General features: G+C 48.1%; 2 protein-coding genes across 3 annotated transcripts; one reads left to right on the top strand and one right to left on the bottom strand.

Annotated features, from left to right (window-relative positions):
* Positions 1-7,807: 7,807 nt before the first annotated feature.
* On the top strand, positions 7,808-11,651 carry LOC118506111 (synaptotagmin-14). Of its 2 annotated transcripts, none has more exons than XM_036042820.1 (8): positions 7,808-8,064; positions 8,232-8,484; positions 8,565-8,726; positions 8,825-9,534; positions 9,602-10,111; positions 10,222-10,362; positions 10,772-10,936; positions 11,006-11,651. In XM_036042820.1, the coding sequence occupies exons 2-8, from the start codon at positions 8,406-8,408 to the stop codon at positions 11,207-11,209; spliced, it is 1,971 nt and encodes a 656-aa protein (XP_035898713.1). In that variant the 5' UTR covers positions 7,808-8,064; positions 8,232-8,405; the 3' UTR covers positions 11,210-11,651. The 2 variants fall into 2 exon arrangements, with proteins under 2 accessions (XP_035898713.1, XP_035898704.1); XM_036042811.1 differs by having other exon boundaries at positions 7,812-8,064; positions 10,219-10,362.
* A 16-nt stretch (positions 11,652-11,667) lies between these two features.
* On the bottom strand, positions 11,668-15,226 carry LOC118506051 (protein FAN-like). The gene is made up of 7 exons (XM_036042696.1): positions 15,108-15,226; positions 14,624-15,047; positions 14,375-14,560; positions 12,978-14,308; positions 12,749-12,877; positions 12,205-12,668; positions 11,668-12,131 (listed from the first exon to the last, which is right to left on the bottom strand). Exons 1-7 carry the CDS (start codon positions 15,119-15,121, stop codon positions 12,031-12,033), a joined length of 2,649 nt encoding a protein of 882 aa, XP_035898589.1. The 5' UTR covers positions 15,122-15,226; the 3' UTR covers positions 11,668-12,030.
* Between the last annotated feature and the right edge of the window lie 55 nt (positions 15,227-15,281).

Below are 15,281 nucleotides of genomic sequence, written 5' to 3' on the forward strand. Positions count from 1 at the left end.
AAAAACACTGTATCAATATCTAAAACTTTGCTCGATACTATTTTAAATGCTAACCGTGGGCAGATTTTCGTGGAAAACGATTATTGTAAGCCGTTACTATGGCCAGGGGGGGGGCACCTACTGCGTGTGTATGTGCCCTGAGCGAACTGTAACGAATTGAGCATGCCTCACGCTCGGTGTTCGGTTACAGTGCCCGTTTTGAGGTTTTAACGTTAGACGGGAGTTCCCTGTAGTCCGGGTTATTGTTACCTTTTTGATGTGTTTTCTATTTTTTTTTATTAGATGAGGAAAAAAGGCACCATAGTTTTAGCTCACATATACTTTTTTTACTAGAATGCTTCGCGGACACGGGGTTTGCAGTGTGTCCGATACACCATGGCTTCAGAAATAAAAAATAGTAAGCTTATCCCTTTGATACTGCGACTAGATTATTATCTACTATATCGCATCGATTAAGCTTGGTTTACAGAGTTTAGACAGCCAATCGGTTAGCATGGAGCGCCTGAATGTATGCACCACGTGGCAAATTTTAATCAAATATTTCAAATCAGTCTTACAGTTGGCCTCATACTTAACGCCGTATGACAGATCCATGAGTCAAATTAAATAAAAAGGAGAGATTATTATGCACAAAAAGCAAAACCCTGCTATTTAAATAAATTTTGTATTTTCTATAAACTTTGTAAAGCAACTTTGAAAATCTGGAACCAAACCTTACAGTAACTCTCTCTCTCTCTCTTCTTGGCCTAGCGACCCTCTTATTAAGGTCATGCCTGCCATTTCTGGCTCAATGATATCACGGTTGTAGGATTGTTAGTCCTCACTACGGAGGAACGGTTCGGATGGGTTTTGGACCCCGGTCCTGCCGTATGAAGACCGGCACCGTTATCGTCTCGGCCACCGGACCGTCCCATTAAAATTACTATTACTACATTATAACTTATTACTTACTTACTTTACATACTTATCCCCCATACCGAGGTTTAGTACCGTCGTCTGCCAATCCGTTATCCCGGCCGTTCTGGCGGACGCATCAACGCCATCTTCTTCTTCCTTGGAACCACAACCTCGAGAGGTCTCGGCCTGCCATTTCTCGCTTTTCTATGACTTAATTTTACCAGTAGTTAGCCCTACGTACGGGGAGGCGGTCTGCTCCCCATCAACGCCATCACTTCATCTCAGTTTGGGCCTACCACGCCTCCTCTGTCCGTGTGGACGGCCTAAAAGGACTTTACGGCGTGTCATTCTCATGACATGACCAGCCCACCGAAGCCTGGCGAGTCTAATTCGCTGCACGATGATGAGCTCACCATACAGCTCGTAGAGCCTGTCCTTGTCCTTCTACGAATAAGGGGTCCAAAAATCCTTCTGAGCAACTTCCTCTCGAAGGGCGACTAAGAGGGCTTCGTCAGTTTTGGACAGAGTCCATATCTCAGAGGCGTGCATGAGTACAGGAACTATGAATGTTCTGTACAGTTCCAGCTTCGTCCGTTGCGACAGGTAATTAGAGTGAAGAAGTTTCCTCAGGCTGTAGTATGACCGGTTGGCAGCCATCACCCTTGCCTCGTAACTCAACATCAATGTTGTTGTCGGTGCTGACATTTGACCCCAGATAGGTGAACTTTTGGACGACTTCGAAGGTGCGGTCATTATAACTTATAATAACCGTAAAATGAAAAAATATATAAATATTAGTGTTTTCCCGTTGTTCATTTGTTTTTCAATTAATCCTAAGAATTCAATAGCAAGAAATCAATTTAACTGACAAAAATCTAACTAAATCCCATAAATGCCATTTTGTGATTCACGATGCCGAATGCCGTGGGTTTACGATGGCAAAGTGACAGTGTGTGAAAACATTCAGGCGCTTTACGAAGACTGAAGGGATCCAGATTATGCTTCAATCTGCGTACGAGGATTGAATGAACGGATGCTTCTTCTTCTTCTTCTTCTTCTTCTTCTTCTTCCTTGTCTCCTCAACCTCTAAAGGTCCTCCAACCTCTCGGCTTGCCTTTTCTATGACTTGGTTTTAACCTGTAGTCAATTCTGCATGCGAGGAGATATCGGTACCGGTCTGGATGAGATTTGAACCACGGTCCTGCCGTGTGAAGACCGGTGCCGTTGTCGCCACCGGACAGCCCCAATCGTGAACGTGAGCTTAAGGTACCGATATTCAAAGGATCAACCAAGGATTTTTGTTTTGTATAATCTAGATTATGATCTTGGTAACTTAAGGATATTATTAGCAGTACGACCAGGGCGTTTCTGGTGAGTGAAAAAAAAGGATCTTGATGTTTCAATCGAGAAATTGATTCTGAACTCATTATCTGAAGTTCTGATGAACCTATTTACCTACTAATCTGGTGCTACAACCGCTTCGAAGTCTTGGTTTGCAGCAGCAGTACTCGATACTGCGAATGATATAGCGCCGTCGTTTGCTACTCCGAATATCCCGGCTTCTCTGGTGGGCACATCAACCTTGATAGACTTTACGGCTCGGCTTTAGGTCGTCCGGAGCCACGACTTACAATAATTCGTCAGTTTTGAACAGAGTCTTTGTGCTAGCTATTGAGGACTTTGGAATACTTCAAACGTGTGGTCTACACATCACACTTACGCAAATCAGTGTACGCTAGCAAGCTGTTGAGCCCTGAATCATTTAAGTTTTCGCCTCAATAATCTCTATCAAGAGCCTACGTGCCGCTTGCTGGATACTTTGGTACGCTCAATTGGAGAACTCTATGTACCCTAAGATAGTCTCCAAAGTCACGCATGGCGCTCTCTAGTGAAAACAGGCAAGTCCATCTCCCTGGCGGAGAACTTTGGTGGTAGCTAAAGGATCCTGACAGTTTCCCATCCACCTTCAACTTACTTATGAAGCCAGCCTCCTTCATTCTTATAAGTCTGGTAAGCTTTATCAAACAGGCTCATGATAGGAGTGTTTCTGAATATTATCCAACATTTTGCCCTAAGTTAAAGATCTTGTCAGTGGCCCACTTTCCGGTTTCAGGATCTTCTCTGAAGGTAATAAACTATCTCTTTGATGAACGACACAAGTAAGTAATTCTGAATTCTGGCTAGCCAAAGTAAGTGAGGCCATGTGGACAATTCTTTTAAGGATCTCCTCTTGTTCTCGGCAAGTATGGTGTTACTAAAGGAGATTTTCTTGAACTGTTTTATGTCGCATTTGTTTTTTTTACTGTCCCGAGGATTTGCATTCAACCGCTATTGTTCGGTAATATCTTAAGGCACAAACTTTGGAAAGAATTATACCTATCTTAAGTATTGAGAGCTACGGAAACGAATTAAAGAAAGGGTCTTTTTGCTTTGTCCCTCACTGTCATATAAAGGTAAAACTAAAATCGATGCAAATATGTCAAGCAAAATGATAATCTCTCAAACCCAGCATTCCAGCTATTTTAATTGACGACATTGTCGACATGGACAAATACAATTCTAAATGTTCAGTGTCTACTTTCGCCAGGCAGCACTGCGGTGATGTAAACGATGTATATAACTACCCTATTTGAAGCTTCTTTTTTTGTAGAAATTTGTTATACATTTTCCTATAAATATTAAGAAACCCGAGAAAACCTTTTCCATACACACACACACACACGCACATAAGCGTGTATCGATAATCTTTTATCGTAAATCGTGCCATTGGTTTCGCTCTCGGGCCTTTAATCGGGCCGATCGGGCTTTTCAGCTACTTTTTAAGGAGTGGCATTTCGGTAGATAACGCCACCGGGTTCAGCAAACCAGCAGCCATCGTCAGCCTTCGTGTTGCACATCTCCTTGGCCATTTTCTTGGGAGTAACGGGAAGAAGAAGCAGCAGTGAAAAAAAAAGAAAACGCCACACAACTAACTGCCACTATATTATATGCTCGGTCTGTTCCACGGATGGGTCTTATAAGGCTACATTTGAGTAGTATTGGCTTCTGGAACGCTCTTAATAAATGGAAATGCCATCGTTTGGAGTCGTTTTCCCTTTTTTTGACCCCCTCACTCCCCAGCCACGCTCTGCCTACCAAATGCATACATATGAATGTGTTTGACAAATGCGGCAAAGCATTTGCATGTATTTGCATTCATATCCAATTGCGACGGTTCCACATATTCGTGGGCCCCATTGCATGTGCCAGGTGCAACAACAACGGAAGGCAAAGGGGGGGGGGGGGGGGGGGGGGGGGTACCACAAACTGCCACAAACTTCGCAATAGTACGGGGGGCCGTCAGCCAGGCCAAACCACCGGTCGCAAAACCCCGTTGCAGGGCGTATGAATTGTGTGTGCAACAGAATATCAGTGTTTATCTACTTTTCTTCACCCTGGGGCGGATAAAGGTTCGCCAAAGCGCTGGATCAGCCGCAGGGCGCGCGATGAGCTGGTGCCGCCTGGTGCGAGCGAGATAGCTAGCGCTCCGCCGTACAGCGAACAGCGCGGACAAAGTGGGCGTGGCCTGCGGAAGGAAACGTCGTCCTTGTTGTTCGGAGCCCCCCCGTCAAGCGAAGCTGTTTGTGAACACACACACACACACAGGGAGACCTCGGAAGGACTTACAGGCGGAAAACTGGAAACAGTTACCGGAGCTACCAAGCAGTCGACGTCGGATATCTGGAGGAAGGACTCAGGACTCAGGAAGCGTGGATCGGGATATCGCCTACCTTTCTTGTACATTATATGGAACACACACCCCGGCCCAACGCCAAGAGAAACGGGACCAAGCGAGCAGCGAAAATCCGGCCGGGAGGCCGCGAACGTTTGAGGCCTTTCATTTTATAACTGTAGAGAACAAGCGCACAAAGGTCGTAAAGCGATCGCTAAAGTGCTCTTTTTCGGATAGACTAGCGAAATGTGATGTCTGTGTGTGTATGTGGAGGCGTTCCGGCAGCACATCACCACCACCGCGCGACCCGGTTCGGAGTCCTTCGGCAGTACTTGCATATAATAACCATTTGTAGCTATAGTCTACGTGTGTTTGGTCGGTTTTTGTCGCAACGGAATGCTACATGGTCTCACGTCGTTAGCTAGATTATCGCTAGCAACCCAAGGCCAGCTATAAATTCCTGCACGCTTTCGTACATAATGTTCACCGGGCGACCAACCCGCACCACTGACGAGACATTGTTTTACTGTTGGATTATCTGGCACAACTGTACTTCACATTACTGGTGTCGGGCTGGAGCAGTGTAAGCATTATCTGGTAGTGTTCCCAACATCGGTGTTCGAATTATTTGGTTGTAACACCGAAAAACTGAGTTCCAGCAATCTTCGAAATCACCAATTAATACAACAAATCGAATGATTAATGAACAACGTGGCGCCTACTTATACCGAGGCCACTGACCGCCGGGCGTGGGATTTTTCCCGTCAACCCAGTAGTTAAGTATAATTCCCAGGAAAAAAGGGGCACCGCTGTTCATTTGGGTGTGAAAAGCCACCCTAACCCCCCCATAATGGTTCGATAATTTTCGGACGACCTTTTTGTAGTGTGACGACCGTCCGTTTTCGGACCGTGTCACTGTCACACGGACAAAAGCGCTCCTGACAAGGTAAAGTTTGGCTGAAGGATGGATGGATAATCTATCGAGAGGTGATTCATTGATAGCGACACCTCAAAACTGTTCCGTCTTCGAGTGGTGGTGTATATGTACGATGTAGCAGTTTTTAGGGTTTTTGGATGAAAGCGGTTGTGGATGGATACAATGTGTCCATGCTTCTAGAGACGAGTTGTTTTCGTTGTGGTTCATTATGCAAAAGTGTGAGCATAGCAAGGTGAGGTTCCATAGACAAGGTCTCTTAGATGAGGCCCAACAAAGAAGATTTTCTAGATGAATTCCCTTAGAGGAAGCTTCTATGACGAGACTCCTATGTCGGACTCCTTATACGATGGTCCTTTGCCGAAGCTGTTTAGAGGAGGTAGCTTAGACGAGGTTCGATCGAAGATCGATTCGTCATGTCAGTTAACGTTGTCCCTTCGAATCCACTTTTGAACCCTTCGACGAGACTCCATGGAAAAGGCTCCTTGGGCAGGACTCCAAAGATAAGGATCCTTAGACTAGGCTGGTCAGACGAGGCTCCTTGCATTGAAAACCCTCTACCGAGATGCTTTAGAAGACTAGGCTCCTTAGACAAGGCGTCTTTGATGTGGCCCAACATGGAAGGTCCTTTAGAAGAATTCCCTTAGACGAAGCTCTTTAGACGAGGCTCCTTACACGACGTTCTTTTGCCGAAGCTCTCTCGAGGAGGTAGCTTAGACTAGGTTCTATCAAAGTGATTTTCAGTATTAGTGATGTCAGTTAACGATATCCCCTCGAATCTGCATTTGAACCCTTCGACGAGATTCCATGGAAAAGGCTCCTTGGACAGAACTCCTGAGAACAGGATTTTTAGCAAGGCTGGTTAGACGAGGCTCCTGGCATGAGAACTCTTTACCGATATTCTTTAGAAGAGGTTCCTTAGAAAAGTCCTCTCAAAAGAGGCTCCACGTGGAAGGTTCTTTTGAAGAATTTCCTTGGACGAGACACCTATGCCGAGGCTACTTATACGATGCCCCTTTGCCAAAGCTCTCTTGCTTTTGAACCCTTTGATGAGACTCCATGAAAGAGGCTTCATGAACAAGACTCCAAAGACAAGGATCCTTATACGAGGCTCCTAGTATGTGAACCCTTTTGCCGAGATTCTTTAGTAGAGGCTCCTTAGACAATGCCTCTTAGATGAGGCCAAACGCGGAAGGTTCTTTAGAATAATTTCTCTCAGACGAAGCTACTATGCCGAGGCTCCTTATACGATGCCCCTTTGCCGAAACTCTTTAGAGGAGGTTCTGTCGAAGATACGCATTAGTGATGTCAGTTAACGATGTCCCTGGAACTTTGACTAGATCCCTTGCACGAGACTTCATAGAAGATGATCTGTGGACAAGACTTCACAAGTGGAATAAAGGAGAATCCTTGGGAGAGGCCCCTTCAATGAAGCTGCTTCGATAAAGCGCATTAGACAAGGTACCTTAGGAGAGGTTACTCAGACTACAGAGACTCCCTAGGTGAGGTTACGCAGACAAGACTCCTCGTATGAGGTCAATTGTGACATACTCTTTAAGCGAGGTTTCTTAGACAATTTGTAAGTCCTATAACGATGCTCCTATAACGAGGTTGGTTAGCCAAGGCTTCATGGTCAAGATCCCTTAAACGAGGTTGCTTAGTATCACTCCTCGTATGAGGTCCCTTGGGAGGGGCTTCAGAGAGACTCATTTAACGTGACTCCTTAGATGAGTGCTCTTGGAGGACGTTCATTTAGACCGATACTCAATACAACTAGATCGTCCTACTTAAATAAAAAAGTAAAGTGAGGCAAGATCCTTTGGATGAGGCCCCTTCGGATACGGGCAGCTCATTCAACGGACCTTATCCAAACTCAATTCAAATTTTTCAACGAATCGTGATATAATAATTTTCGCTCAACCGACTAAAGCAATTTATGGTAAGCAAACGCCATTTCTGGTCAATATCAAAGTAAAAGTAGTCCGTTTCTAGGTAAATATTTCATCCGTTTTTTCGACCGTTTATTAACGGTTTATTCAAACACCTAGCTGAAGCTTTCGCCCTCACGAACAAAGCTTTACCACCGAATGAACCACAAAGCTTCCGCGGATGAACCTTCCACCGGGGTGGAAAGCTTTATTCATTCGTCCAAGGACCAACCCGCGGACGAAGCATCTGGAACGAGCGAAACCGTATCCTGTGTAAGCGCAGTTCACACAAACCACATTTATGGTGTCCTAGGGGCTTATCGTGCGAGTTCGGAACAAAGGTTATTGTGCCATAAACACTCGTACTGGCCGTTTTTTTTATTATTCTCGCAAGGATACGTCAGATACGCCATGGATGAAATGCGCAGCCGCACTTCAGTAATGCATCAACATTCGCATGAAAATGCGAATATCCTGTGTGTATGGTGTCCGTGCAGTAGCAAGTAACTGGGGAAAAATGTACGTGCAAGCCCCAAACGCAGTGTAAACAGTGGGAACCATTTGTCTGGAGCAAGTCAATCGTTAGTGCTTTGGTAGGTAACGTTTGCGACGCTGCATCGCATTCCAGCTGTTACGTAAAGTAATAGCGAGCTGGACACGGGAAAGATACTACACCGATGGCGATGAGATGTCATTAAAGATTTACACCTCACCTGTGTCCTCACCTGTGCTGTGTCGATTTTCTTCGTTGTTGGTTTAGTGAGTAAATGGCCACGGCAAACACTCACCTCCTGCAAGCGTTTACAATCAACGTCGAGCACCGTTTATCCCAAACGAACCGGAACCATCTTTGGCCCGTCGCGGACGAACGTCTCCGGACGGTGCTTGGTGCGGAATGACCTAAGGCAATAGGAGCAGGTCCACCCCTACAACGATGGTGCAATTTATGGAGAGTGGCGGCGACAACCAACTCACGGACATGAACGGCATGAATATTGCTGATCGTCTGCAAGGTACGCCTAATGGTGCTTTTTTTTTTGTATATCCTGAGGACCTGCAGTGACGCTTACTGACATTCACTTCCGCTCCGTAGCGCACATGGAACTTACAACGTTTTTTGGATTAGCATTGGGATTTGTAGCACTGATCTTGGTTTTGTTCCTGTACGTCAATAAGATACGATGCTTCGGAGCGGCACCACCGTTCATTCCATTTGATGAGCATCTGATATCGGAGAAAACGTTCCACCGTATTCGTGAGTAGATCTGCTCGATAGAAGATATGGACGAGTCCCGGACGCTCATTCTCCAGTGCTCCAATGTTCCAATTTTGCTTCTGCTTCTTCTGCTTCAGGAAATCGTTTCGCGTACGACGGTAACAACAGCTCCGATTCCGAGGACGATACGTTGCGCCGATTAAAGCTCGAACCGTGCGGTGACAGCTACACCAGCAGCATCTCCTGCTACCATGCCAACGAAAACGTGCTCGACCATGGGCCACACTTTACCAGCTTTAATAAAATTTTGTCCGGCTGCAAACCGGTGCACTCGTCGCGGGATCCACTCGCCATGGCGGAGGGTGGCAAAATTGGGATGCCCCATTCGAGCAACGACTGTAGCTCGGGCAGCTCGAACGAGATGAACCTAGACTACGGCGGTACGCGCCTATCGCTGGATGCGCACGTCAGCAACGATCGGCTAGCGGCGGGCAGCAGCTGTGGCGGTGGCAACTCGCCACTGGAAAGCTGCCTTACCGGTTCGATGGATTTGAAGCACAAGGGTGAACCGTTGCTACCGGCCGAGCTGACGAAGGAGTGCGACGAGCGTGACCTAGCCTCCAGAAAGAAACCGACCAAACTGGCAACGAACAATCGGTCCGATGTGGCGGGAGGCGTGGGCATCTGCTTCGACACGGACCTGCCAGGCGCCAACATCGATCGAACCAATTTGAAATGTAAACCGCACGGGGAAGAACCAGCACCGACCACGGCAGTGGTCGGGTTTGAGCAGGCATCGCTCCCACAGCAAGACAGCCTGGACGATGTGCTTAGTCTGAACAATGATGTAAGTAGGAGTCGGGCCGCATCATGACAACCCTTCGCTAATCAAACCCGTTCCCTTCTTTCGACAGTGTATTTTAGTGTTTTCGCACGAGCCACTCTACGATACCAGTGACCTGAAGTCACTGAAATCCGATGGCGAAACGGGCACCACGGCCGGGTTTGACGGTGGCCCTACCACAACGGCCGGCTCGAACGGTACGCTCGAGATATCGCTGCTGTACGACGCACCGATGCGCAAAATGACCGTGCACGTGCTGCAGGCCCGCGGTATCGCGTCCCGGGGCGATAAGGGCCAGCTGACGCACACGCAGGTCCGGCTGCTAATGCTGCCGGCCAAGCGCCAGAAGCACAAAACCAAAATCCGCTCCGGGGAGAATCCACAGTTTATGGAGAGCTTCCTGCTGCACCGCGTCAACCCGGAGGAGGTCAACTCGATGGGTTTGCGCATCCGGGTGTACGGGTGCGAGCGGATGCGCCGCGAACGTTTGATCGGCGAAACGATTGTCAGCTTTGCCAACATCGATCTGGAGCTGGAGACGAACTTGTGGCTCCCGCTCGAATCGCGCACATCGAACTCGGTAAGCACGGTTTTGGACGGTGTTCGGCTGGATCCGACCCACCGGAGACCGTCTGCAGGGATCGATGGACTTGCAATGTTTTGTGTGTTTTCTTTCCACTCTCTCAGCAGGACACAGCTTCCACGAGCGATTTACTGAGCATTGCAAGATCGGACAGTGCAGGATCGACCACTTCCATGCAACATGGTGGCGTGCCGGAGCTTTTGCTTGGCTTAGGGTACAATGGAATTACTGGGCGACTTACGGTGGAGGTAAGTGAAATGAAGGTGCCATCCACGCTGGTGGAATGGCAGCAGGTATTTCAAGAGTTCAATCAAGTACGTCAACTACTCGGTAGTGATGGGCAGAAGTCTCTTGAGACTAGACTCGTGCCTGAAGCTACCTACTCTTGGGATTCTAGCTGCAGTTTTCTATGTTCCATGGCTTGAGCACTCCAACATCGAGAGCTCTGTGCCTACTCTTTGATTTCTCACATCCTGGACCTTAATTGCTAGATAGTCTAGCTCTATCTCAACGAGCGACAGTAGCTTCAATGGGGGGTTAAAGAGTAGCCACAGGTTCCTGATTAAAACTAGCTACAACTAACACCCAGAACTAACAAACGCTACGCTTTTTTCCTTTCTCTCTCTCTCTCTCTCTCTCTCTCTCTCTCTCTTCCAGATTGTGAAAGGAAGCCATTTTAGAAACCATTCCCTGCCCAAAGTCCCCGACACGTACGTCAAGCTCTGTCTAGTGAGTAGCATGGGCCAGGAGATTGCACGCGCCAAAACCTCTACCCGGCGTGGCCAATCGAATCCACTGTTCAAGGAGACGTTCATATTCCAGGTAAGGTCCCGTCTCAGGCCCGATCGCTCCGACCCGATTCTAATTGCGCTGCTCCCACGCCCTCCCCAGGTGGCAATGTTCCAGCTGAACGACGTGACGCTCATCGTGTCCGTGTACGCCAAACGCAACATGAAGCGGAACGAGATGGTCGGCTGGTTTAGCATGGGCCTCAACTCGAGCGGCCCGGAGGAGATGATACACTGGAACGAGATGCGCGATTCGAGCAGCCGGTCCGAGCTGATTACCCGCTGGCACGTGCTGGTCGATTCCTGATTTTAAACATCTTCCCCCTTTTTTTTTGTTTGGATGTGTGCGCCACACCGCCTCACGCGAACAACACTTTTGCCTAAATCGCACACGGTGGCGTCGTGCCAACGGGAGAGGGGAGGGGGGGGGGGGGAAGAGAACGAACAAAAATTGGTTTTTGAATTTGTGATACGCTTCAGCTCCAAACAAAAACACGAAGCGTACAAACAGACAGCAACAAGACGAGACACGAGCGGAATGTGGAAGAACATGAAGCAAAACAAACAAACAAAAATTGGAAAAAAAAATATTGGAAAAGGCCTCCTAGCAAGCCTATTTTATCACACAATTCTTTAACAATTCAATCCAATTATTGATGTAACTTGTCAAACGATCGGTATTTTTACTTTCTCCGTCGGAAAACAAAGTTTGCATGGTATTTATTAAAATGGTAATAAGCTAAACTCTATATTCCTGTTTGTTAATTTTTTTTTTTTTGTTTGTTTATTGACTTTGAGCTAAGTGAGAAACCTAACCTCAGGAGTAATGTTTTTTTCGAAATGATGGGAAGTTAAATAAGAGTTCTTCTCTCCTTCTTTTGGCACTCAAACCTCGCTCGGATTTTGGGGCTGCCAGCTTTGTGGATTCCGTAATTTGCTTAAACCCGTCTAGCAGGCTCATTGAACCGGCGTACGGTGAGACCGGCCCGTCTCGGTCACCGATTGAAGTGACGCCTCGGTATAAACAATATCGTTTCGAGAAGAATGGGAGCGGACAGCCGATAACCGCCGACCGTCGATTTATAAAATATCGAGCATATCTTAACCGGTAATAGTATCACATATTTGTTACGTTGCAACCGCCCACAACTTGATGCAATAATTATTGTCATCCTTACCACAGCTTATTATCCGCTTTTCATCGATGCACTCGATGCGATAGACGCAATCTGCAATGGAAGTTTGATTGAAAGATCATCAGTCGCGTTATGCCCGAAGGTCCCGTATACATCCTGTACCTACCACCGTGTACGTTCACCTCACACTCCACCATGCCCTGCAGCATGTTCCACACGTGCAGCAGTCCGGTTTGGTCGCCCATCAGCAGATACGTCCCGTCCGGCGTCCAGCACAGGCATCGCACGATCGCGTTCAGCTCCTTCCGGCAGATGGTCATCGTACTGTCCGTGTCCGTCACGTACGTGACCCGATCCTCACCGCAGGACGCAACCAGCGTACCCTTCCCGTTAAACTTTACCTCACACACCGGACCGCGGTGCGTCTGCAGCAGCTTGTGATTGTCCCGCGTGTACGAGGTCGGTTTGGTCAGCGTGCGGGAATCGAGCTCGTACAGCAGCAGCTCACCGTTTTGCAACCCGACCGCTATGTGGACGTTCCGTTCGCCGGCGTACGTGTCGATGGAAATGATCTTCTCCTCCAGCACGTGATACCCGATCACCGAATCGTTGTGAAAATTGTTCCAAATCCTACCAAAAAAAAAAAAATCGCGATTACGCGGTGGAATTAGTTGGCGTTAGACGATTTTTTCAACCCTTAAACAACTTACTTCAAGCTGCAGTCCCAGCTGCCGGAAACAAGCAATCCATGGGACGATACGTAAGAAATGCAGGACACGGCGTCGTCGTGCGCTCGTATGGTGTTCGAAATCTTACCGAAGTCGAAATTATAGATTAAACTACAGAATGGGGGGGAAAAAAAACGCGCGCATACCCGCAACGAAAGATTGCATTAAAGAAAGGAAAAGGTAAATAAAGAGAAAAAAAAACCGTACGTACATCGTATCGTCCCATCCGCCCATTATGATCGACCGGTCGTCCGCGATCTGTACCGAGCTGATGGACAGATCGCTCAACTGCACGCTACGAATTTTGCGCTTCTCGCTCGTACTGTAGCACGTCATCGTGCCGTCCTTGCTGGTGGTGAATATGTTCCCGGCCGCCCGGTCCACTGCCACCGCCGTAATGATGTCCTTGTGCGAGTGGTACACCGTCTCCTGGCGCAACACCATCTGCGTGCTCGTCCCGATCGGTGGCGCTATTGCGAGCAGCTTCGAGACGTGTGCGGTACGAAACAGCTGCTTCGGTATCTGCCCGAACTCCGATATTTGCACTTCGATCGCGTGCCGGGCAGCCAGATCGTTGATGGACCCGAGATCTACCGAACCTTCGTAGCAGAGGTGGAAAAACACATTGTCCGCGTCGTGCGATGCTTTGCCCTGCTGCTTGTAGCCGAAGATCAGATCAATCCACTGATGTAACCGGGCGGACACATGATCCGATTCGAGCGCTTCGCGCAGCAAACGCACGAACCGTTCCGGTGCGTTGTGTGCCCAGGGCGGCAGTGCCACATGGTTTACCGGCGTCCCATCGAACCGGGCACCGAAGTCGATCTTCATGCCGTTCAGCAGAAAATCGCCCCGCTGGTTGGTGTCGTAAAACTCCGGTATCAGCTCCTTAAAGTCGGACATGTTGTGCAGACAGTTGTTGTACGCATCCGCCACGCTGTTAAACATACGGTCCGGATGATCGAATTTACCGTTCTGCAGGCAAAGCATCAGTTCCGGGTGTTTGCGTACCAGATAGTACAGCACAAAGCCGGGCGTAGAGTAGTGCGAACCGTACAGAAACTTTGGTTCGGGCATCTCCTCGAACCGGGCCCGCAACCGTGCCAAACGGTCCGGATTGAGTGCACCGACCGGTTTGCTGAGATCGCGGTACACACCCGGATCGTTAAGATTAAGCTCGTCCGAAGTGTAATCGGTGAGGATCCAGGGAAACACCGGATACTGCGTAAGGTCCTGAAACGAACGGTCGGCAAGACTGTTCAGGTAAAGCAGATAGTCGTAGTTCGAGACGAGCCCGTTCTGCCATTTCAGGGTCATGCTTTCGGGGCTTTGCTCCGTAGCGGAGCAGTCCGGTTGGGCGCAAATGCTTCGCCAGCATTCATCACGTTCCGCTTGGTTACGAAACACTAGGTAAAGGCACTGATCCGTTACATCCGTCGAACGTTTTTCGTTCCACCGGACTTTCAGCCCAATCTGGCGCAGTAGGTACCGATGTTTGGAAACACCGATGATATGCTTTAGTCCAACTTTTAGTACCGGATTCTTGAAAGAAAAAAAAAGATTTAATTAATTACATTGCTCACGCTGAGCAGTGAACGTATTGCATACCGTGTTGATGTTATTGTAGTACTGAAAGTATATGATTTTGTTTGTCACAAGCAAACGGCCTGGGTTCACCACCAGTGGATTGATTTCTTCTACCTGGAACTCACAAACCGTCCGTTCGTACAGATTGTTTAACCACAGCTTATTGAATTTGACACGGCTGTGTCTCGAGTATACTATCGTTGCTATCTGTTGAAAAGCGGAAACAAAATAACAAACATCCCGGACACTAACGAACCTTTCTTAGCTTACCATACTGTTTTGTTCGTAGGAAGGTAACGTGGAGGCACGGTACAGCTGACATATCTGCTGCAAACATTCGTCCAGCTTAGCGTAATGGAAATGGAACAGAAAGGCACATTCCTTCTGCACGAACCGGTACGGTTGAATCCGGTTCTGGTCCAGCAGTTCGATGTACTGCCGGCAGCGGATCGAAAGCCGCTGGCAGTCAGCATCCTCCTGCCGATCGATCGTGGTGCAGTCTTTGTACATGATCTTTATCAACGGCGCGCTGGCGCTTCCCTTCGCTTCGAACACCAGCGACTTGGAGCACATCTTGAGCCGACCACTCATCTGGAACTCCGGATCTAGGTTGGTGGTCAGCTCTTCCCGCACAATGTCCACCGAGAAGTCCTCGAAGTATATTTCGCTCGGCTCCAGCAGCAGCAGGGAGAATCTGTAAACAGAACAGGTGGTTAGAGCTTCACTTCTTTTGCATCGAACAACGACTGTGTACCTTTGTTTTTCCATCGTTCCAGTCGATGAACACTTCGCACAGGTCAGCGAACAAGCAGTGAAAAGGTTATCTGCGACAAATCCAGTGTTGAATGTCGGGCAGCGAATAACAATAACAATCAGCTGTCAGATGGGCGCTATACGCAACACCCTTTGACAGTTGATGTTTGTTTAC

This window comes from Anopheles stephensi, chromosome X (assembly GCF_013141755.1).
Source record: "Anopheles stephensi strain Indian chromosome X, UCI_ANSTEP_V1.0, whole genome shotgun sequence".
In the NCBI taxonomy this organism is placed as follows: Eukaryota; Metazoa; Arthropoda; class Insecta; order Diptera; family Culicidae; genus Anopheles; species Anopheles stephensi.

Coding starts and splice junctions, on each gene's coding strand:
- LOC118506051 (XM_036042696.1), bottom strand. Junction 12,878..12,977: donor GGCGGATGGGACGATACGAT/GTACGTACGGTT, acceptor CCCATTCTGTAG/TTTAATCTATAATTTCGACT. Junction 12,669..12,748: donor AGCTGGGACTGCAGCTTGAA/GTAAGTTGTTTA, acceptor TTTTTTTGGTAG/GATTTGGAACAATTTTCACA.
- LOC118506111 (XM_036042811.1), top strand. CDS start 8,406: ATGGTGCAATTTATGGAGAGTGGCGGCGACAACCAACTCACGGACATG. Junction 8,485..8,564: donor TATTGCTGATCGTCTGCAAG/GTACGCCTAATG, acceptor TCCGCTCCGTAG/CGCACATGGAACTTACAACG. Junction 10,937..11,005: donor AGGAGACGTTCATATTCCAG/GTAAGGTCCCGT, acceptor CGCCCTCCCCAG/GTGGCAATGTTCCAGCTGAA.